The 24,449-nt window shown below is 40.8% G+C and overlaps 2 protein-coding genes across 20 annotated transcripts in view; one reads left to right on the forward strand and one right to left on the reverse strand.

Moving 5' to 3' along the window:
• GSAP (gamma-secretase activating protein) overlaps window positions 1–24,449 on the forward strand; it is a 259,405-nt gene that overhangs the window by 202,265 nt on the left and 32,691 nt on the right. For 7 of the 18 annotated variants that reach the window (XM_058725310.1, XM_058725311.1, XM_058725304.1 and 4 more), the window contains 5 exons: window positions 686–805; window positions 1,673–1,734; window positions 4,032–4,133; window positions 4,293–4,392; window positions 4,819–5,331. In XM_058725310.1, coding sequence (XP_058581293.1) covers window positions 686–805; window positions 1,673–1,734; window positions 4,032–4,133; window positions 4,293–4,392; window positions 4,819–4,910 — 476 coding nt within the window. In that variant the 3' untranslated portion in view covers window positions 4,911–5,331. The other 11 variants (XM_058725313.1, XM_058725314.1, XR_009260539.1 and 8 more) reach the window with 7 other exon arrangements.
• The window catches only part of CCDC146 (coiled-coil domain containing 146), a 115,576-nt gene continuing 98,353 nt past the window's right edge, over window positions 7,227–24,449 (reverse strand). The window contains exons 12-19 of one of the 2 annotated variants that reach the window (XM_058725303.1): window positions 23,340–23,428; window positions 23,086–23,250; window positions 20,743–20,967; window positions 18,729–18,957; window positions 13,386–13,514; window positions 12,473–12,610; window positions 9,593–9,841; window positions 7,227–8,251 (exon numbers count right to left, since the gene is read on the reverse strand). In XM_058725303.1, coding sequence (XP_058581286.1) covers window positions 8,048–8,251; window positions 9,593–9,841; window positions 12,473–12,610; window positions 13,386–13,514; window positions 18,729–18,957; window positions 20,743–20,967; window positions 23,086–23,250; window positions 23,340–23,428 — 1,428 coding nt within the window. In that variant the 3' untranslated portion in view covers window positions 7,227–8,047. The remainder of the gene's footprint in view (window positions 8,252–9,592; window positions 9,842–12,472; window positions 12,611–13,385; window positions 13,515–18,728; window positions 18,958–20,742; window positions 20,968–23,085; window positions 23,251–23,339; window positions 23,429–24,449) is intronic. The other variant, XM_058725302.1, reaches the window with a different exon arrangement.

Here is a 24,449-nt window from a genome sequence, read left to right on the forward strand (position 1 = left end):
CTTAATCGACTGAGCCATCCGGCGCCCCTGTTTTTATTGTGTGTTGTTAACAGTGTACTTAGAACTCTAGGTTTCTGAGTGTTTGAGTAACCCTCCCCACAGGACTTAGGTATGAGGGTGGGCCATCCTCTCTGTTGAATTCCTATAGATATGCTATCTGACCATATTATTTACATTTTTCTTTTTTATAATTTACTTCAAGTAGACCCCCAAAGCCTTTCTTTAGGGCATACCCAGAGATCAGGCATATAGACTGTCCTCTTCTGGTCCAAAATGTTTCCTCTTCAACAATGTGGTCCCCATCTATCAGCCTTTTGGCCTGGCCGTATGGGGTTTGAAGTTCTTCTGTTAATTGTTCTCTTTTGCCATCTTACTGTAGAATCGCAAACCTATTAAACTGTAAAACTATTTTTCATTGGGCAGGCCTTGCATTTTGTCTGTTTGCCTAGGAAGGGACATGAGGTGAAGGCAGTACATTCTTGTTGGGAACTTACTATGTACCCAGAGCACTACTTGGTCGTGATAACACAAAGAAGGAAACTTGGACCTTGTCTTCTAGCAGCGTTTATTTGACTCTAGGTGCCAAGGGACCAAGCTAAGTGCTTTATCTACATTACCGAATTCCTTTCCTCTGGAAGGCTGGGATGCTGGCCGACTGTGTTTACCCTCCTGATCTCTCTACTAGGTTTTCACACTCTGCACACGATCCTGGGTGTCCACTGTCTCCCTTTGCACAACCTGCTGCATTACATTGATAGCGGAGTGTTGCTTCTCACCGAAACAGCTGTCACAAGGCTCATGAAAGGTACGAGGCTCTGAGTCTGCCAGAGTGCCAGCTCCAGGCTGAGCACCATCAGGCTGGCTTCGCGGGTGTGAGCCTGTGGGGTCACACGGGGCCCCGCTGCACTCAGGAGTGCAGGGGGATTACCGGGCACTCAGGAGTGCCCTGTGCCCTGTTGAATGCTCTGCGTTAAATCTTGAAATTCTTAGTAGCGGAACAAGGGGATCCTCATTGGCCTTTTGCAATGGATTCCACGTAATATGCAGTTGGTCCTGTTCATTTCCTGTAACCAGCCTTTGGGCTCATTTGAAGTGCCTTAGACCTTCAAGAGGCCCCAAAGGGGCTTCTCAGTCCACACACAGCTATTACATTCCTTCTCTGTACACGGGGGCACTTGAGGATAGGAGACTCTGAAGGCTTGTTTCTCGAGAAAATGTCATGAAATGGCTTACTTTCAGCTGATTAACTCTGTCATCTCAGACTTAGGCTTGAAATGCAAGAAAAGTTAAGAGATGCAGGGCTTACATGAATTTGCATTCGACAGCCCCTAGTATAATCACTTGCTGAAATTACTCATTGTGGTATTTTATAGACGAGTTTTGTTAATGTGTGTTAAAGTATTTGCCATTCCTCAAGGTGCCTTCTGTTTTAAGTTAGTAAAATTGTTCTGTGGCTGGCAGCCATGTTCCACGCCATATAGAAACAGCTTCAATAAAAACAAAGCCCTTTTATTCAGAGACACAAACTAAAATTTTCAAGGTATTGTTAGACTTAACATGAGAATACAAGGTTGGGATGTGTGTTATCAGAATGAACCACTGAAGTAGTATTTGGCTTGCTCAGATATTAAAGTGGAGGTTTGTTTTATTTGCCAATCTACCTTTCTTGTAGATCTGGACAATACAGAGAAAAATGAAAAACTAAAATTCAGCATCATTGTGCGGCTTCCCCCGGTAATCCTGAATTATATTTTATTCTCTCCATAAGCCTTGGTATGAACGTCCTTCAGTTTCTTCTTGTAAAGGGAGCATTTACTTGTTTTGGGCTAAAGTCAACTGAATTGTTTCACTTTTCAGTCCTTTCCAAGAAATCCCATCCATCCCCACCCGTCGGCCGTTCCCTGCTGCGCCCACAAAGGGCTTGTTCCTCTGGCTTTGTACAGCCTGGCACAGCCTGCCTGAAGCACTGAGCCATTTTCCCCTCTTAGGAAACCACGCTAATATTTACGTCTGTGAGTCTGAGGGGAGGGACAGGGGAAACATGTGCTTTTGGCATTTAAACTGATAAGAAATTTAAATACAGGTGAGGTCAGAAGGTTCTGGAACTGCATTTCCTCCCACTGTCATTTCCACCACAGCAGGAAAACATTCCCAGGTTGAAGGAAGAATGAGGAACGTGAGAGAAAGGGTTATCCAGACGCTCCTTATTTTTATGGAGGATATTAGCTCTCTGAGTCAGAAATACTAAGAAAATATGAAATTCCACAGCAAGGTCTTCAGAGCCTCGGACTCCACAAACTTCCTGACCCTGAGAGCCTCGGCCAGCTCTCTGCTCTGTTTGCATACCTTGAACACTCGTATCTCTGGCACAGTCCTCCCACAAAGGGATGTCCGTTGCCTTTCTGGACCTAATCATCTTCCTTTGTAACACCCTCTCCTCCTCACAGCTTAGTGAAGCAAAGGCGAGGGTAGAAAACAAAGCATACTTTCCATGGCTATATCTCTCTGGGGAAGGTCTCTGAACATTTAGTTTGGTCTCTAATTTTTTTTTTTTTTTTTTTTTGCCTCAAACTCTTAGGGAATTATAATTTTCTGGGCAAGACATTGGCAGAGAAACATGGCTACAGACTTTTGTTTCCTATCAAGGTATCACTTAGAGTTGCAGGTACCCGATTTTGAAGAGTAGCAGATGAACTCCATTTCAGAAAAAGAATTTGGCAACATCAGTGTATAAGCTACTTTCCTGAGGGTTGCATTTAAGGGAGTATTTATTCAAAATTCAGAAGCACAGCTCATAGGAAATGGCCTTTCTTCAAGGGTCATTAACCATAAAGGGCCTCTCTTTTAGACTAGTTACTTGTTTTTAAATTTTTTTCATTTTTTTAATGTTTATTTTATTTTTTTTTTCAACGTTTTTTATTTATTTTTGGGACAGAGAGAGACAAAGCATGAACGGGGCAGGGGCAGAGAGAGAGGGAGACACAGAATCGGAAACAGGCTCCAGGCTCCGAGCCATCAGCCCAGAGCCTGACGCGGGGCTCGAACTCACGGACCGCGAGATCGTGACCTGGCTGAAGTCGGACGCTTAACCGACTGCGCCACCCAGGCGCCCCTAATGTTTATTTTTGAGAGAGAGAGAGAGAGAGAGAGAGAGAGAGAGAGAGAGACAGAGTGTGAGTGGGGGAGGGGCAGAGAGAGAGGGAGACACAGAATCCGAAGCAGGCTCCAGGCTCTGAGCTGTCAGCACATAGCCTTATGTGGGGCTAGAACCCACATACTGCAAGATCATGACCTGAGCTGAAGTTGGATGCTTAACCAACTAAGCCACCCAGGCACCCGAGACTAGCTACTTTTGAATAATTCTTTTTAAATTATTATTTTAAAAAAAATTTTTTTAACGTTTATTTATTTTTGAGACAGAGAGAGACAAAGCATGAACGGGGGAGGGTCAGAGAGAGGGAGACACAGAATCTGAAACAGGCTCCAGGCTCTGAGCTGTCAGCACAGAGCCCGACGCAGGGCTCGAACTCACGGACCACGAGATCATGACCTGAGCCGAAGTCGGCTGCTTAACCGACTGAGCCACCCAGGCGCCCCCATTCTTTTTAAATTATAAATAGATACAAGGTACATTTACTTAATGCACTGTAAGCTATATTCTCCTCTCTATATTTTTTCCGTTCTTTTATTGTTATTATTGACTTAATTTTTTTAGAGTAGTTTTAGGTTCACAGGAAAATTGAGTGGAAGGTGCAGAGATTCCCCATATGCCCCCTGCCCCTACATGCGCATAGCCTCCCTCATTATCAACATCCCCCACCAGAGGGGTCCATTTGTTACAACTGATGAACCTACACTGACACATCACAATCACCCAAAGTCCATGGTTAACATTAGGGTTCACTCTTGGTGTTGTTCATTCTGTGAGTTTGGACAAGTGTATGATGCAATGGGTCCATCATTATAGTATCATACAGTGTTTCCACTGCCCTAAAACTCCCCCTCTACATATTTTTCAATTTGCCTAAAAGCTTATTGGTCAGAAGATCTGTCGACTTTGGGATCATCCTATGAGCTCTAACATTATTTCCCGGAACCACGTGAAGAGACTGCTGCAGAACTATAAGAAAAAGGTGAGTCCGTGGGAAAGCACAGCCCCACTAAATGTTCTTTGGAGCCTGTCTGCCACTTCAATGTATCCGTATAGGCAGCAATTGTCATTCTGTGCCCTTTTTGTAAGTTTGTGCTTGTTGGGGAGATTCAACTGATACCAGAAGTGGTTTCTCTTTTAGCCCCCAAGTTCCGTGATTCACAAGTCGTCATTCAGTGTGGAATTTCTGCCTCTGAACTACTTCGTTGAAATACTGACAGACATAGAATGCTCCAATCAAGGTAATTTCACTCCTCCACTCTTAGCATTTCCCTGCTGTTCTCTTGACACATCAGTCCCTATTCATTTCTGTGTAGCCTTTTCTTTCCAGAATACCCCTTACTTACAACTTAGTCCTTTCTGCAATTGGTCTTGGTTTGTAATGTACAATTTAGTTCTTAGAGTAAATTACCAAAGGGATAATCACCTTTGAGGTTTTAAAAGGACTTAAGAGATTCAAAACCCATTTGGTTGCTGCAAATGACCTTCCTTAGGGCTGAGGCTTGATAAATTTTAACCACACTTTTTCAGAATAATGTGTATTACCAAAATATAAAAGAATTACAATTTCAACGAGCTGCGAGCCCAATGTTATAGAAGTTCCATGGCTTCATAGTAACTCTTTTCTCCTCTCTCTTTCTCTCTCTCTCTTTTTGTTTTTTTCCCAGCCCTATATGCTTTTGAAGGACATGACAATGTGGATGCAAAATTTGTAGAGGAAGCAGCTCTGAAACACACCATGATGCTTTTAGGCTTGTAAAAGAGAAAATGCAATTATACCCGCCTCCAATAGTTTAATCTTGCTCATTAGCTTGACGTCTGTCAGGAATCCTTGACCAATATTTAAAATTGGTAACCAAAGTCAGAATGCATTGTCAAGCCGTCTGACTTTCAGTCTGGTACTTGTTGAGACAGAATCAAGCTGCTGTGCCTCATCCCAGTTTTGGACAGCAGACAAGAGGTCAGTGACCGACAGTCCCAGGAGGCACGCAGTGTCATCAGTGATGCTCTTCCCTAGTGGCTTACCTTCCTAATGGCTTCCTAGGTCAAAAGCTAGTTTCCGTTGCACTCTGAAATAAAATATGCTTTAAAAAAATGTAGGGAACAGTGTGTAGAAAAACAGAAACTAGATGTGTTGTTGAAAACAACATAGGACAAGCAGAAAAATTAAATGTTACATAAGAACATACTCAGAAAAATTAAATGTTACATAAGAACTGTATTTGGAAAGAGGATACTTTTTAAAGAGCTGAATTTGGACCAGGTCAAATCTGCTATTTCTAGAATAGAATAATTTGTAACATACGGCAGTGTGTACATCCAGTATTTAGAGTAGGATTTGTTTTTATAATGGTTCAGATGGAACTGTATGTATATGTTAAAGTTCTTTTTTTTTTTTTGTATTTATAAAAGTTTGATTTACTAATATCTTGACATTAAAATAAGAAACACTGAAGGTTTTGGCCTCTTTCATTTTCTCAACATGGCCTTTTTATCCCAGCCAGGAATCATGAGTCTGTGAGTATGTTCCCTCAGAGGCCCCCATGACACCTAACTAGTTCTCCTATTTTTCTTTTTTCTTCCCTCTCTCTCTTACAGTGACTACATTCTGATCTATAATGGTAGTTGCCTGCCCGGAGTCAGTCTACCCTTTGCTTTTTTTCTCTTCACCCTGTTTCCTGCAGTGATCTTGTAAAATTTTAACGATTATAATTATCACTAGCTGGTGTCATAATTCAACTTCTTTTCTGAAATCATAGTTGTGTTCCAAATATTGTCCTCCACTACAGAATTTCCCTTTTTGGTCACATATTTAATCATCACAGAGGCTGCAAATCTGGGGGCCTTGTCAGCATGTTAGACTTTTTTTTCTCTTGAGAAGGTCATTGGTTTTCACTCCCTACCCTTTTCTTTTTCACACTTGCGTTTTGGTGTCTTTCTAAAGTCTGATTCCTCAGACTTACGCTGAAACTGGTCCTGCTCATAGCCTTTCAATGATTTGCCATTCATTACAGGATAGGATCCAAACTCCTTGTGGCTCTTACACAATTCCCCAACGTGAACATGCTGTTCTAGCCGGGCCAGTTTGCTAGGCCTTGAATTCAGCTTTTGTCTTCTTACTTCCAAACTTTGCTTAGGCTTTTCCCCCCACTTGGAATCCCCTCCTCACTTATTAAAATCTTAATTATGTTTAAGGGCCAGATAAAAAGTTCCATCTGACTGTGATCCCTGGCCATTCCAACACACAGTGGCACCCTCCCCCTCTTAACCAGTAGCACACCTATAATATTTAAACATCCATCCCTTTGTGTTACAAATTATGTTTCCATTCTTATATTGTTCCTACATGTATATTTTTTGGATCCCTAATGCAATTACTAATTCCTACAACACAGGATTTGTGTTTAAGTATACAGTATTTCTTTGTGTTAACCACACAGTGTTACTTACCATAGACACTTTACTTCTTAATAGCTTTCCAAACCATCCAGTTAGATTCAGGACTGACTTGTAGGCTGAGAATGAGATTAAATTTCCTTCCGGTCTGGCAGGATGTGGGTTTGCAAAATATTTTGTTTGATTTAGCAAAAATCAAATGAAGGAAGGAGGGATGGAAGGAGGGAGGGAGGGGGGTAGAGAGAGAAAGGAAGAAGAAGGAAGGAAGGGGAGGGGAGGGGAGAGGTGGGGAGAGGAGAGGAGAGGAAAAAGTGGTATTTCTTACTCCCAGAATTATGACACAAAATCCATACCTGATACCAATATGAAATACAGCTTGAATATATGAAGTAAAATCAGTTTTCAAATTTACTTGTGTATTTTCATACATGAGAAAATATAAAAACGGAATTAGGAAAATATACGTGGGTGAAATGCAATAAAATTAGAGTAATGAAATAAGTGGAATTGGCCTCATTTTCAATTCTGTCACATGCAAAGCTACAAATGTTTTCATTGGAATTTTTAAAAATCTGGAGTCAGAACTTAAAATAATCACAGGTTTATTTATATATATAACATTGTAAAAAATCTAGATTTATAAGATAAATTTTTATAGCAAAAGGATTCTTTATTTGTAAAAAGAATTACCATAATATACTTTAAAAAGGACAAGCCTCCTTACTGCTTTTTATTTGATTTACATTTACCAACAATAATTTCAAATACAACTATTTAACAAAGTGAATTATACCCCTGTGTTACTTGGGATGTTTTCCTTTTTAAACAATCATTCTGTCTTTCCCTTTCAAGTGAATATATTCAATAGTATTTGTGTTTTTTCTTCTTTAAATTTTTTTAAATGTCTGTTTTTGAGAGAGAGAGACAGAGACAGAGTACATGTAGGGGAGGGGTAGAGAGCAAGGGAGTCACAGAATCTGAAGCAGGCTCCAGGCTCTGAGCTATCAGCACAGAGCCAACACGGGGCTCGAACCCATGAACTGCAAGATCATGACTTGAACCGAAAGTCAGATGCTTAACCTACTGAGCCACGCTGGCACCCCATTTTCTTCTTCTTTAATAAACAGAGACCACTCTGCCAATTTCTGTATGTCACTGAAATTTGATTTATTTTTCTTGCATTTTTATAGCCCCTGGACTATACATTTCTGAAAGGTAGTCAATATAGTCAATATATAGAGTGAAAAAGAAAAAAAAAAAACACTACAGATATATGCCTTGCCATAACTGTAGGACAATTCTGTGTCCTACTTAACATCATGTAAAATATAGTAGTTGATGAGTGTAAAAGGAAGCCATGTTGTTCTCCACTGGTGGTCAATTGCAATATTTTGCAATAATTTGTATGTTAGAACTCTTATGCTGATATTTTCCAGCTGTGGATATGAGGAAACCTGATTGAAGTGTCTCTCGTTGAGAAGCCTGGATTGGTTCACATACTCAGATTTCAATTGGCTTTATAACAGGTTTTCTTATGTGCCTCATATTGGCCCCAGGTTCACTGGGCTTAAAAGGAGCCAAAGCGCCATATGGTTTTGGCAAGGGAAGAGCGGCCTCTGCCTCTGGGATATAGGCATTTGGACGTGGCTCTGCAGTTGTGTAAACACCGTTGGGTAGCTGGCGAATATCTGCCGCCAAGAACTCCTGCAAAGAATGATTTTTCCTTTTGAGTTTCCTGAAAACTATAGTGAAGCCAGTTCATCCTCAGGGCCCAGCAGACACAGCTGGGTCTGAGCAGTCTTAGGCTGTGTTGACTGATATTCCCCCAAAGGGACAGATGGGTATGAGGGTGGAGTTGCTAAACACACACACACACACACACACACACACACACACACACACACACACAGCATCTAATTGGAATGACCCATGTTACCCAAGTATCACTCTGTTGCTGGGGTTTAGGGTTTATCATAAACTGGTTAGTGGGTTTTATTCCAGCTTTAATAGCTTTCATTACACACTATTTCCATGATTTTGAAAAAGGCTGGAGTAAGTCATTGGTGAGCAAATGTTAACAAAGAGGGAAATAAGGAGTGAAGTAGAACCAGAGGACAGAAGTGGTCAGCACCTTGCTTTGAACCTCAGGGTCCTCAAGATTCTGCCTGTGTTTCTGGAGAATAGAGGAATTTTTTGCAGCATTAAAAAAGAACTCTAAATAATGGAGACAGGTAAATGACAGCTGGGACGTCATAGGTAAAAATGAATGCCCTAAAAAATAGAGTCCCAGGCAGTGTGGAAATTACAAATCTGACCCTATTTTCAGGCATTTCTAGTGTGTGTTTGGAAGGCATGTCTTTTTGGGATAGGGAGTGAATAGTGATTCTTTGGGGGATATCTACTTGCCAGTCTGAGAGTGAGCTGTAGGTCCCCAGAATGTAGTTTTCTTAAAAAGAGATCCTTAATGCCATTTTAAGAATATTAGAAGGTCATGGGAGTAGGCAGAACTCGGCACCCGATGTGTAGGTCCAGTGATAGACCTAGATTTAGGTCAGTGGTTGGAGAAGAAAGCTGTGGCCTTGAGGCCTTTGATGCCACCAAGTGCATAGTCTGCAGAAGGCCGTGACAACCTTCCCAATCTACCTTGGTGGCCCCAGTGGCCAGACATGGGAAAGTAAGGTGTAGCCTGAGCAGGGGTGCAAGGACATAAAGCCCTATGGATAAAACCAGTGCCAGCCTGGCCACTGTCCTGCCGGTGGGAGTCTATGGTGTTCAGCCACACTAGCCCAGGATGTAAGTCTGGGGGAGGGGGGTGGGCTTGGTGCTTGATGAATGTTTTCTGGAGAATATTACCGCACTTGGGATGTTATTTTGACTTGTCCCCTACATCATATCTTAATAAAAACAAAACTCCTTTCTAGTGCTTGTTGGAACTAGGTGTGTGCTAGAGTGGGAGGTTTTTGATATATTTTGGGAAGACTGAAATCCCTGAAAATAGCCCTTCCTGCCACACTGGACAAATGCAATATAGAAGACAAAGCTTACCTGAGATTTTTCAGCGATGGCCAAAGCATACATTTCTTCATCTCGAAGTACCTTCAGCCATTCTCTTTCAATGTCTTTATTGAGTGGCAGACCCTTTTCTATCCTGGAATTGCAGGAGAAGATGAAATCTTCTTTATCCATGACTTCCTTTTGGAGTTCAATGGCCAGAGCCTGTTTCATGGAAAGCTCAGCAACAAGAGCCATCATTTTTTCCGTGGCATCTTTGATCTTTTTCCGGTAGCCGTTCATCTAGAATGAAAGAGCCCAAGGTTTAGACTATGTATACATTAAGAAAATGGCAGGCTGCTGGCTGTCTAGAATGGTGGGGGGCAGTCTTGGCTGGAGGACAGAGAGTTTAAGTGGGAATTCGGAGGAAATAAGAATTGGAAGAGATCCCAGAGATTGAGCCCAATTTCCTGGCTGTGTAAATAAGGCCCTCCTCTCACAGGTACACACACTCACCTCCACACCTGGAGAGAGCCTGGCCCTGGGTAAATAAAGACAGGAGGGAAAAGAAACCAATCTGTTCATCTACTTACTGGAGTTCCAAGTGGATAGCATGGAGGGAAATAGTCCCTTTATTTTTAAGAGGTGATAAGGAGAAGGGAAAGGGTATTCTTGATGTGTAAGTTCTGGCCTAATTTTGCCATGTCTTTAATTTGTCACCTATCCAGTGGAAAAAAATCTGGTAGAAAAAAAAACTACATTTAAAAATTACTCTTTAATTATACGAGATAATCAGCAGAGGTCCTGTATTCTGAAATGATTTTTAATGGAAAATATCATACCTCAATGTGGTTGCATTATTGATCATAATTCCTGGGATGCATCATTATTAGGTCATAAGCAAGCATGAGTTGAACTGGGGAAAATCTGGTCAATAATTCGAAATGAAATGTTTCTTGTTCTATGGTTATGTTTACCATTTCACATCAGCTAGTTATCATCAAAGAATTAAAAGATAGGACTAAGTGGAACATAGGCACCCAACAAAATTAAAACTGAAATTTTGCTGAATGAAGGAATTAATAAATTCTATTCTATTCTATTTTAATCCTTCAGTCCTTTGAATAAAGGTACACTGGGACCTGAATATGAGCTTCCAAAATCTACAATGGACCTTGAAATACTTTATTCTCCTAATAGAGTGGACACTGATCTATCTGTACATTTGCTTAGAGAAATGTTGCTGTTTGTGATTTACCTTCCTCTGAAAATATAATGTCTAATTGTTATATACACATTTTGTCTCTTTAAAGGAAGAGGGAAAATACATTTTAAAAACTGTTCTATATTTTAAGAAGCATACAGTGAATAAAAGCAACTACTTTTTAAAGCTTCAATGGTGAGTCATTATCTTAAATTTCATTAATCAGTTATGGTACACTTGAATGTTGTGTGTATGTGTGTAAAGCTAGCCAACCTCCTTATCTCCTCCAAAAAAGGATGGTATTATTCCGGGTTGCTCTAAGTCTTTGTTTGGGATTTCCCATTTTCTGTTCATTTGGGAAATTTGCAAGTGGAGCCATAAGCTACCTGGGAAAGGGGAGACATTTGAGATGTGCATTCTCGTTGAGTTCCTGCAAGGAGCTAGACCACTTCTCAACTACCCAATGCTTGCAACAACTTAAGCTGATATCAACACCCATTTCACAGATCAAGAAACTTCATTTTAAGATCATTTATGTATCTTTCTCAGGGTCACTCCCTAGTATTGGCAAATCACAGATCTGGGGTCTGAACCTTTCTACCTTCTAGTTCTGCCTACTATAAGGAAATCCTAATTTTAAATAAAAAGAGAAAAAGCCAAGTAGATAGCACTGAAGGTGGGGAAAGGTACGGGAAGATAAAGCAGTAGGCTAGACTCCGCTTGCTGGATCCCGGGTAGCAGTTGTCACCATTTGCATTTCTCTAGCATTACAGCTGACTTCCGGACTGCCAACAGATTTGACAAGCCAGCCCTCAGTGACGACTGGACTTCCCCTAAAGAAAGGGAAATTCATTTTGCAAAAGGAAGGAAGGCAACATTTAAAGAAACATCGGGCATGCTAATTCAGGCAAAGTTCATGAGCCTAAAAGAGTCTTAGCATTTCTTATTTGATGAGGTAAAGTCGTGAATTGCCCATGAGCCATGGGTCTGATGTGGAAGTCTATTAGTGAAAGTCATCAGAGCAGGTGTGTAAATGCCAAATAAAAATGGCAAAGGAGGCTCGAGGTTTACAGTGATTTTCTGTTTCTTTGGTGAGCGAGAACTTTCTAGAATGGGACTGACTTCACTTATTCAATAATTTTTTTCTCTCAAGTTTAGTACACTCTGGCCATTGGGGAAATTAAGGACGAGAAGCTTAAGAAATAAGAAGCTCCACATGACTGGTCTTTCCTCACTAGTGTGGCCCTGTAGTGGCTTCATCCCAAGGACTAACAGGCATGGGTGTTGTGTGACTGACTGCTGTTCTCTTTAATGGTCCCATCCATTTCTGGGTTCTGGCTGGGTTCTGGATTAGGGCTGTTTTCGTGCAGACCGCTGGGTAAGTGAGGCCCTCTAATCACAAGGAACTAGAAAGGATTTAAGTTGGCACATGAAATATAAAGGTATAATTGTCATAGTTGGAGTAGGTGGCCTGTTCAGGGAAACTTGTAAAGTCATCAAAAAGCTTAAGTTTTCCCAGTACAAAACAATTCATTCAGGGGACAAGATTGAAACCCATTTTGGACAATTCTCTAAGAGTCCTCTTTACCTTTTTAATTTTACATCTTTGTTTCTCTAGTCATAAAGCCAAATCTCTTCAGTGCTACTCTCGATAAATAAAGCAGACTGTGCAAAATGACAGGTAATAAAGGAGTAAGGGCAGGAGGGGGAAGGCAGGGTCTCAGGCAGACCTTCTTGGCTAAGAGCAGAGTGTCCTGTTTGCAGGCCTGAGTTTTGCTGCAGAGTCTGTCTGTGAGCCGGGAGACCTGTTCATAGATGAAGTCCTTCTCCAGTAACTTCTCCTCCTTCTTGGCCAGCTGTAGTTCCAGCTATGGTTGAAAACAATTTCAGTAAAAAGGAAAAAACAAAGTCATGTGACTCAAATTCTTCTTTCTTTTAAAAAAAATTTTTTTTTTAAATGTTTATTTTTGAGAGACCCAGAGACAGAGCACAAGCTGGGGAGGGGCAGAGGGAGAGGGAGACAGAGAATCAGAAGCAGGCTCCAGGCTCTGAGCCTGATGCAGGGCTTGAACTCATGAACTGTGAAATCATGACCTGAGCCGAAGTGGGCCACTTAACTTACTGAGCCACCCAGGCACCCAAAAATATTCTTTCTTAATTAGAGCCCTATTTTTTTCCCCTTAATGAAAACAGATTGCTTTTATATAGTTGCCAAGATATCTCTGGAAAAGTCTTTAGCACTGGTCTAAGTCAAGACTCTCCTTGCTCCCAGCCCCCTGCAGGCAGCTCTGGGAGTTCTTCCTTCCCAAGGTAGGGGGCAGCCCTCTCAGCTCCATTTAGCTTCCTGTTGTCATTCCTCTGATACTCTCCCTTCAGGAAGACAAATTAATCCACTAGAGATGCCAAAATTGTTCCTTTGGGCTATGACAAAAGTGGGCATCTAGAAACCACACAGGTTTTACTTCTTTTTGGCAAGCATTTGAAACAAGCTTAGGTTTTGTTAAGGGATTACAATGACACAATTGTTAGTGGCTAGAATTGTGAGGGATAAATCTGTCTGCATAAGATGGAAATAGCACCACCGATATCTGTGACACTGATCAACAAGGGGCTAGTAGGTACTACTGTCAGAGGAATGCTTACCGAATCTAATTTTTTGATCATTTCTTCTTGGGTCATATCTTTCCCTGGAATGAAGCGGGTTCTGTTCTCACCCTCAGGATTTATAAGCTGTTTCTCCAGGTCTCTTATTCTGTCTGTGCACTGTGAAAACTATTAAATAAGAAAGAAACATTAACTTCAAAACTAACCCTCTTGCTCCATAAATTTTAAAATCACATGGCCCAAGGTCTTTAAAGTCTTCCAGTGGGATCAACCCAGGGAAAGGGGCAAGAGAACTCTTTTTTTTTTTTTTAATTTTTTTTAATGTTTATTTCTGAGACAGAGAGAGACAGAGCATGAGTGGGGGAGGGGCAGAGAAAGAGGGAGACACAGAATCAGAAGAAGGCTCCAGGCTCTGAGCTGTCAGCACAGAGCCCAATGCGGGGCTCGAACTCACAAACCATGAGATCATGACCTGAGCCGAAGTCGGTCGCTCAACTGACTGAGCCACCCAGGTGCCCCCAGAGAACTCTTAACATCCCATCAGCTGGGACCTGGGGTTGAACAATGTGTCTGCCCACCCATGGTGCCATGAGGATGATGCCTGTAACTGACCCTCTGAAGCAAGACTGCGAGTTCAGAGCCATTAAAGAAAAACCTGATCTTACAACCAGACCTTTGGCTATTTACCATTTTGTGTTATACCCATGGGATGCTGCATGGTCACAGAGCAGAGCTTTTTATGGAAGATTGTTCTAGAGGCCAAAGTAGACAACATACAAAGCAGACAACATCCTGGACTCCAGTTTAAAACCCTTTGTTGGCAATAGGTTTAATGGTGTTGCAAAGAATGAAGTTCTTAACTAGGTCAATACAATGTACAGTCTGTGAGGTATAGCCTGAACCATTTATATCTTTTTTGTCAACCACCTAATATAATGCTTTATATATCAACTATATTTATCGAGTCAAGGAGACTTTGGAGGTGAAGAAAATAGCAGTTCACACATAGTTTTTATACGGAGAGATGTGGAACACATTGAAAACCAAGAGTTATCATTTTCAACCTACTGAAAACCTGTAGAATCTTGGGCAAATCATTTATCTTCTCTAAACTTTAGTTTCCTCAACAGCCAAATGGGAAGATAAGGCCCAACCTAATGGGGTTGATTACTTAAATGAGATACCACATTCCAAGTGGTATTTATACCTTACACACTTTACAACATGTCCCAGAGTGATATAGGTAGTATTTAATTTTTAATTTATGTATGCTCCTCCTCCTGACAAAAAGAATTATAAGTGGTGACATAAATAATTTATTTTTTTTTCCTTTTTCTTCCTCTCTCTCCACACTCCTTAATTGCCCTCAATATGGAGTTAAAGTATACATCTACACATAATTAAGCATAAATACATTATTGTATTTATTTAATTTTAACTTATTTTTTATTTTTGTAAATTTACATTCAAATTAACTAGCATATAGTGAAACAATGATTTCAGGAGTAGATTCCTTAGTGCCCCTTACCCATTTAGCCCATCCCCCCTCCCTCAACCCCTCCAGTAACCCTCAGTTTGTTCTCCATATTTATGAGTCTGTTTTTGTCCCCCTCCCTGTTTTTATATTATTTTTGTTTCCCTTCCCTTATGTTCATCTGTTTTGCCTCTTAAAGTCCACATATGAGTGAAGTCATTTTTGTCTCTCTCTGACTGACTCATTTCACTTAGCATAATACCCTCCAGTTCCATCCATGTAGTTGCAAATGGCAAGATTTCATTCTTTTTGATTGTTGAGTAATACTCCATTGTATATATACCACCTCTTCTTTATCCATTCATCCATCGATGGACATTTGGGCTCTTTCCATACTTTGGTTATTGTTGATAGTGCTGCTATAAACATGGGGATGCATGTGTCCCTTTGAAACAGCACACCTGTATCCCTTGGATAAATGCCTAGTAGTGCAATTGCTGGGTCGTCGGGTAGTTCTATTTTTAGTTTTTTGAGGAACCACCATACTGTTTTTCAGAGTGGCTGCACCAGCTTGCATTCCCAATTATTGTATGTATTATTAACAATTGATATTTCTGTTTCTTAATTAAGAAATTAAATAAGGAACAAAAATATGGTGCTTGTTTATCAAAGCAGTACCTTGATTGCTCTGGTTTCCCCATGGGTCTTTGAGGAAAAACTGTTTACTTTTTTTTTTAAGTTTTTATATAAATTCCAGTTAGTTAACATACAACGCAGTGTTAGTTTCAGGTGTAGAATCTGGTGATGCAACACTTCAATACAACACCCTAGACTCATCACAGCAAGTGCCCTCCTTAATCCCCATGTTTACTTTATTGATATAAAATAGTGTTGTGCTCTAAAATAGTTCACATGATTTCCAAGATCCCTAAAAAGGAGCCATTATTATAAGCACCGGGAAAATATGACTCATGATAATCCTTGGATTAGACTGTTGGACAATTAAAAAATGTTTCAAACAACTGAGAAAATGAAAACCTTAAGAGAATTCTGGAAATGATGCAAAAATGGGAGGACTTTACAAAAAAAACCCAAAAACATTGCAGCTGTAACAAGTAACAGGATGTGACAGGGATCTGACACAGCAAGGCAGAGTACAAAAATGACTTGCCTAAAGCTTTAAATTTCATATCATGGCCTTCAAAGGACCCATGTGATTAGTGCTAAGTAGACAAATAATTAAGTGCAGTTAGAAGACTAATGGGAAACTTTCTATTCAACAGTTTTGTTTTGTTTTGTTTTGTTTTAGAGAGGGAGCGTGAGCAGGGGTGGGAGGGGCAGAAGGAGAGTGAGAGAATGTCAAGCGGTCTCCATGCCCAGACTGGTGCCCATCTTGAGGCTAGATCGCAGGCCCCTGAGATCATGACCTGAGCCAAAATCAAGAGCTGGACACTTAACTGAGTGAGACACCCAGGTGCCCCTATTCAACAGTCCTTAAGCGTAGAATAACCTGGCAAAACAGGTAACCGATGGTAATACATAGTCCATATTGTCTCAATTCATTTGCAGTCAGAATGGAAAAGGCTCATGTCAGGCATAAATGCATAAATATTTTCCTCTTGGGTAAACTGAATTCGTATTTTACACCAGATAACTGTATAATGAAATGCCAAGTGTGTATATTTTAAGAACAATGAATTTTATCCATTGACTAGAAGTATTGATTTGCAATTAACACAAATAAAATGCTTACACAATAGAGAGAGAACTTTTCTGTTGTGGATCTTACTGAATTTAAAGTCCTTTTGTTCTGCTGGGCATCTTGATAGTTTGGTATGGACAAAGATGGCCCTGAAGCTGTGTTTTGGGAAGGAGCTAGAGAAAGGCAAATTATTCTGTAAAATCAAGTGGGACAAGTATGGAGTGCCTGGAGGGCAATCTGGGGTGGGGGTGATGTGGAGAGGCAAAGGGGATGAAAGATGGAAAGACAAGCCAGTGAAATGGAGCTAGGCCAGGGTGCTGCATGGGCTAACACACCTGGGGACTGTTACCAGTGATGGGGTGCCCCACAGAGCTCTGTAGGGCATGGATAGCTGATAAGGAATTTATAAGTTCTTTACATTTCTGTAAGGTATCCCATCATACTGTTGCCCCAAATCTCCAATCAGTTCATAGACAAAGATCTTGCATGAATGATTTTGTGTCAGTAAGCTGAAGAAGGAGTGACTCCTGAGTTTTGCACTGACATGGCACGGAAGTGAACCAGGCACTGTTGTGTGTGAGCCACTCATTGGTAGCAGGAGTCAGAGCCATAGGAATCCTGGGGAGGCTACCTTGGAGACCTGAGAGATGCCTAGGGGTGTTTCAACCAATCCATCTAAATTGGGCTACACTTATGGAGGAAATCAATAGGAGAATTTATGGCTCAAAAAATAAACACTGGAATCCTATCATTGATATAGCATTCATTCATTCAAATGGCATAAAACATGGAAGTGGACCCATCATCTAGTTCCACAAAGTCACGTGAATCGCCATGACATGATTAAATGAAAACAAAACAAAACAAAACACAAACCCAGGATCCACAACTGTCTATAGCATGAGCTAATGAAAACTTTTTACTTGTACATCTTGAAGAAGACCAGAAGGATCTCTTCCAGATTTTTGATAATTTTAATAGTGATTATATATTGGGGATGGAATTTTATTTTTAAAATTTTTTTTAATGTTTATTTTTATTTTTGAGAGAGAGCAAGCAGAAGCAGGAGAGGGCAGAGAGTGAGGGAGATAGAAGCAGGCTCTGGGCTCTGAGCTGTTAGCACAGAGCCCGATGCGGGGCTCAAACCCATGAACTGTGGGATCATGACTTGAGCTGAAGTCAGAAGCTTAACCAACTGAGCCACCCAGGTGCCCCTGGATTTTTTTTTTAATTTTTGTTATTTTTTCAAAACTTCATTAACTGAACATGTTTTAATTTTATAATCAGAAAAAAACCTGAAAATAAACCTGACATTTTAGAAACCATATTATAGGTTAAAAAATTTTTTTTACGTTTGTTTATTTTGAGAGGAATAGAGACAGCACAAGTCAGGGAGGGGCAGAGAGAGAGAGAGGGAGAGAGAGAAAAATCTCTTGGAGACCCAACCAGGGCTCAAACCCACGGAAGCCACAAGGTTATGATGTGAGCCGAAACTCAGAATTGAGCCACCCAGGCGCCCTATTATAAATTAAAATTTGTTCCTGCTGCATTGAGTAAATGGAAAAAAGATCTCTATTCTTTAAAAATAGAAGAAAAAGTACAGTTATTACATGTGAAGAAAGTAGCTTTATATTCATTATTTATGTATATATGTAGGTATTTCATGTTTAACGTTTGTGGCTTTATTCCATTTTTAAAAAGACTATGTCAGAGATCAGGCTATTATATTACAGGGAAACTACAGGGATTAATAAGGAGTTCATTTATATGTGATTGCCAATTAACAAACAAAAATCTCGGCTTTGGAGGACAGGAGTTCTAAAAATGAGAGCAAGATGGTCTTCAGGATCTTTCCAGCAAGCATCAAAAACATAGTTATGCTGGTGGCAGTGAAAACCTGGCTTACTTAAATTTTGAGCTATGAGGAAGCTGAGCAAGAGTTGAGATTTGGGAGGATCTAAATTCCATGGAAGGCAGAAAATGTTTCACGGGGAAAAAAAGACAATCTGTAGCGTGGATGGCTGATTCCACCCTGAAGCAGGGGCATTTTTAAAGAAGACTTATAACTTATGGGTTCGTACAGATACTAGGAAGGGCATAGCTTAATTTACATGTGAGAGCTCAATATGATCTACAAACCTCTAAAGAAGAGGCGGGGGAGGGGAAGCAAATGGCCCTGGAAATGTCTGATGAATATTTTCCCCACCTGAATCTGGAGCACTGCTAAGTCAGCATCCAGGGCCTTCTTGGTTGGCAGTAATTTCTGGGTCACATGAATCTGTCTTTGCTTCTCGGCAATCTTCAGTTTCAGGAATCGGATCTTTTCTTCCAGGACATGTATTTCAATTTCTCCATTTAGCTTCATCTTTTCTTGGATATTTATCTTTTCATAGAAGATGCACACTTCCTCTTCCCGCTCTATCAGCTGAACGCCACTATGGCCAAAAGGAGAGGCAGAGCAGGCTAAGAGGATGTTGAGGTCACTTAGTCATGGTGGTTCCCCCTGGTTTTGGGCACCAAATACACATCGACATTATATAATTCCAGAAGGCAAAAGATATTCACTGTTGGCTTTCTAGTTAAACTCCACACTTTTAATTTTTCTGGGGATGGGAAAGGGAGGACTGTTTAGCATCTTGACTCTGAGCTAACCGTGCAGTTGGCTGGTCACGGTATCTCTGCAAATCCCAAAGGTTTTCCTGGGGTGGGAAAAAAATGTCATTCCCCATGCATGAACAAAGTAATCTCATAATCTGATTTTCTGCAGACCCTTTTCTTGGGCCAGACTTGCCAACTGAGCTTTGGGCCAGAAGTACCCAGGCAGGGGGCCAGCGAATGTGTTTCTGCAGCAATTCTGTGTAACTTGCCAGGCCTATTAGGTTCTTTGAAAGTTGAATATTTCTGATGCAAATTGCCCCATAAATAGGCAAAGTCCTGTCCTTTGTAATCATGCCAGGGGAAAGACCCCTCCATGTGAGGAGAATGTGGGAAAGAAACAAAGTAAGAATTTTCTAATTCCAGCCCTACAGGTCTGATCAGGGCCTGGGAACACACTGCTTAACTACTTTGTTTTGTGCCAGGAGCCAAATAAGAGGACTTTTTTTTTCTTTCTTTTTTCCCAGAGAAAACACCTGCCAGCTGTTTGAAAAAGTAGTGTTCTTCACACCCTGAAGTTCTTCCCACACTCTGTATATCCATTATCCCAGAGTTCATCTTTAATTGCCTTTATCTCTGTCTCTCTCCCCTCCCTTAAAACATGTATACACATCGTTGTATTTGCTTAATCTTAGCTCTTTGTTTTGTCTCATTTGCCATTCATTGGCTCCTCAGGATCCTCTTACTTTTCTTGACACAAGAAGCCAGGAGCAATGCCATACCACCTGTTTGTACTTTCAGGGTCCAGCACTTAGCACATAACTTCACATGGAGCAGCCCACAATCAAGCCACAATGAACAGAAGATCTGATACCAGATGTAATTACTACAGGGCTCTACAATCTCACATACCACATTTCTCTAGCACAAGCACAGTTACAGTAGCAATTGATTAATGACATAATTGTAGTCTGGAAGAAATAATGCTGTTCTGAAACATCTTGCTGAGAAAATGAGCTGGGAAAATGGCTTAATAAATTTCCTACTAAGACCAAGCCTGTCACAAAAGTGGATACGAGATCCAAAGACTTACTTATGTCAATTATACTGAAATAACTTGATGGTATCCTGAATGGTAGCCTGGGAAAGAACTTTGATCTTTAAGCGGGCAACTTCTCAAACCCTAGTCTTGCCTGTCTCACTTACAAGAACAGAGTTTCTTATTTTCAGGCAAAACACACAGCTGACCCCCTACCCTGCCCCCACAAAAGGCTAATGAAACCTGAATGTCACATGCCCCTCACTACCCACTGTCAAATCCAGATAGAAAAAGGGGCAATATTTGTTTTTTTTAAGCATTTTTTAATGTTTGTTTTTATTTTTGAGAGAGAGAGCACAAGTGGGGAAGGGGTAGAGGGAGTAGGGACAGAGGGTCTGTAGTGGGCTCAGTGCTGACAGCCGCGAGCCCTGTGTGGGGCTCGAACTCACAAACCAGAACCGTGAAATCATGACCCAAGCTCAAGCCAGTCAACCGACTGAACCACCCAGGTGCCCCCAAAAGGGGCAACATTTCTAAGTAGGATCTCTGGGTGTTTCGTTTTTCACACTAGGTTGCTAGTTTTTACCTTTCATTTCGATGCTGAACGGCTTTTTCGTATCTCTTGCGAAGTTGCACCATCTCCTCTTCAATCACTGTGATCATGTTGGCAAGTCTGTCGATGTTATTTAACTGGACTTCCTTCTTCTCCTTCATTGCCTGAAGTTTTGCTACGATTTTGCACACGTCATTTTGCATGCTTTCTCTGATGGTAACATTGTTGGCAAGTTTCAGCATGGAATTTTGTAACTTTCTTTAAAAACAATGGGAAAATGGGTGAGATCATAATTTTCTTTACTTTAAAAACAATGAAGACTTCTGAAACTAGCAACATAGCTCTTGCTTTCAGTATGTCCATTGAAACGACAATAGTGGTACCGTAGTCCCCCCATCCACCGTCTGGCTTTCTGCAGCTTCATTTACCCGCGGTCATCCGTGGTCCGGAAGTAAATGGTCCTCCTTCTGACTCTTCAGAAGGTCAATAGCGGCCTAACGCTACGTCGCAACGTCTGCGTCATTCGCCTCGCGTCACGTCATCAGACAGGCGTTTTGTCACCTCACGTCCTCACGAGAAGGGTGAGTACAGTACAATAACATATTTTGAGGCAGAGGGAGAGAGACCACATTTACATAATTGATTACAGTACAGCCGACGCTTGAACAAAACAGGTTTGAACTGCATGGGCCCACTTATATGTGATTTAAAAAAATAAATAAATACAGTACAATACTGTAAATGTATTTTCTCTTTTTTATGATTTAAAAAACAATTTTTTTTTAACGTTTCTTTTTGAGAGACAGAGAGCATGAGTGGGGGAGGGCAGAGAGAGAAGGAGACGCAGAATCTGAAGCAGGCTCCAGGCTCTGAGCTGTCAGCACAGGGCCCGAAGGGGGCTGGAAACACCCTCTCCCCCAAATCATGACCTGAGCCAAAGTCAGACGCTTAACCGACTGAGCCACCCAGGTGCCCCTTTTTTATGATTTTCTTAACATTTTCTTTTCTCCAGCTTACCTTATTGTAAGAATACGGTATATAATACATGTACCATACATAATATTTGTTAATCAAATGTTACTGGTAAGGTGTCCAGTCAACAGTAGGCTCTTAGTAGTTAAGTTTGGGGGGGGGGAGTTAAAAGTTATATGCAGATTTTCAACTGTGCAGGGGGTGCCCCCCGCCCCAACCTGTGTTGTTCAAGGGTCAACTGTATATTGCTACAATTGTTCTATTTTATTAGTAATTATACTCATCTCTTACTGTGCCTAATTTATAAGTTAAACTTTATCAAAGGCATGTAAATATAGGGAAAAAACACAAAATATATAGGGTTCAGTACTATCTGTAGTTTCAGACCTCCACTGGGGGTTTGGAATGTATCCTTCAAGGATAAGGGGGAACTACTCTGGTAGTAATAATGTTTACTACTATAATTATTATTACTGTAGTAATAATGATATTCATTATATGATACTCTTCAGGAGTTTCTATAGTTCCTCCCTCCCACTTTGGATTAGGACACCTTTTCTTTTGTGCCCCAAGCCTCTGCTGCCCCACTTTGCCAAATCAAAAGACTAAAGGAATTCATTTAATGCTCTGTTGAGTCTAGAAAGCTGTCTTTTTTATTTTTTAATATGAAATTTATTGTCAAATTGGTTTCCATACAACACCCAGTGCTCATTCCAACAGGTGCCCTCCTCAGTACCCATCACCCACCCCCCCATCAACCCTCAGTTTATTCTCAGTTTTTAAGAGTCTCTTATGGTTTGGCTCCCTCCCTCTCTAGCCTCTTTTTTTCCTTCCCCTCCCCCACAGTCTTCTGTTAAGTTTCTCAGGATCCATGTAAGAGTGAAAAAATATGGTATCTGTCTTTCTCTGTATGACTTACTTCACTTAGCATAACACTCTCCAGTTCCATCCATGTTGCTGCAAAAGCCAAATTATGGAGAAAGCTATCTGTCTTAATCACTCCACTATACTGCCTTCTCCAAGCACATTAGATGCTTCAAATCTATAACCAGGGAATGCTGGTTGATGAACATTTGATTGTCTTCCAAATTTGAATGCAAATGATCAAATTTGTGTTTTTCTTTCTAATTTGGTAAATGAAAATAAATAGTGTAAACATAGTGTTTTATTCACTTAAAAATATGGCTATCAGACAGTAGAAGCATAACGAATCACATTCAGATGCTTAGACTGTCATCTGTAAAGCATCTTTGAGCAAGGGCTCTTACAGCTTTGTAAGACTATTATCTTCTACTTTTTACTTTATTCTACTTTATTATCTACTTTATTATCCACAGGGTATTTTAGAGTTCAATGAATCAGAAGAGAAACTTTTGAAAAGACAATAGTTATTATTACACTTACCTTTCTTGAGTAACTGCACTATTTCTTAAAATTTCCAGTTCATTTAATGACATTTTATGCCTTTCTTTTATTTCATTTACTTTCTGGTGAGCTTTGTGAAGTAAGTTAACAAATTTGTTTCTCTCATTTCTAACAGTGTCATACAGTTTAGCAAACTCTCTGAGTCTGTGGAAACACAAGTGTTTTTGAAACTCATGAAATAAAATTCATTTTTTGCCCATCTAACAAGATAAATCGTCATGTAATTCTTTTACCTCCGATGAATTTCACGTTTTTTCTTCTTGTGTATCCTGATTTCAAGATCCTTTGCTTTGATCTCCTTAACAATATTGCTATATTTTTGCTGAAATATGAAAATTATGTGTGAAATTAAGAAAAAAAAAAAAAGCTCAGCACCACTAACATGAATACTCCCAGCTGCACCTGATCTCATTCCTGGCCATTAAGGAGAATTCTATCTTAGCCAGCTGGGTTGTGCAGTTTGGGGTGGGGGTAGGGGAACTGTAAGGGAGAGATCTGAAAATTGCCTGGCCAGCTGAACTGAATTAATTAAGGACAAGAAAGAAGGAGAGAATAGAGCAAGAAAAAAGCCTATATGAGTTGTCTTTGAGGAAAAGTTTGGGAAGCTTTTAAGAGAGCGCAGGAGTGAGTATGGACATCACAGCCGGGCTGGTAAGTGAAGAGTTTGTGAAAGATAGTTGAAGGAAGATGATTTGTAGTCAGTTTTGACACATGTTAGAAATGGAACCCCCTGTGGTATTTTGTGAGAAACAGAAGCCATGATTTTCAGGCGCTTTTCCGAGGAGAATGCCATCCCGTGTCAATGCTTGCTCAGAATGAAGGTTGCCCTCAGAAACAGCCAACATCTGGGTCACAGGGTAAATTCAGGTATTCTCTTTTTGTAATGTGTCATATCATATTCGTTTTTAACAGGGAACCTGTGAACATAATCCCTTTGCGGAATACAATGACTGTCATGTTAGAGTGTTAGCTAGCATGACAGGAGAGTTGTTTTTGTCATTGGTTTCATTGCTCTTTTGTTGGCGATGTTGCACTGGGTCAGCTCTGCTAGTTTGTTGGGAGCCCAGGAAAGTCGTGGGGTGGAGTAGTAACTAAGGGAGTTCTCGCATTGGTTTAAACAACGCTGGCTTGGTGAACCTGGGAGGCACGGGTGGGGGGGTGGGGAGCAGTTTAATGCTACCGCTGTTGACTTGTTCTTGGACACATCTCACCATGTGAGATGGTGGGGAATCACAGAGATCTGCCCACTATGTCAGGCCTGTCCCCGGGAGGCACCCACCTTTTTCTTACTGAAATCGTCATGTGCTCGAATCCTCTGCTCATTGCCACTGACGCAGTTCATT

The sequence above is a fragment of the Neofelis nebulosa genome, chromosome 4 (genome assembly GCF_028018385.1).
Source record: "Neofelis nebulosa isolate mNeoNeb1 chromosome 4, mNeoNeb1.pri, whole genome shotgun sequence".
NCBI classification, from domain to species: domain Eukaryota; kingdom Metazoa; phylum Chordata; class Mammalia; order Carnivora; family Felidae; genus Neofelis; species Neofelis nebulosa.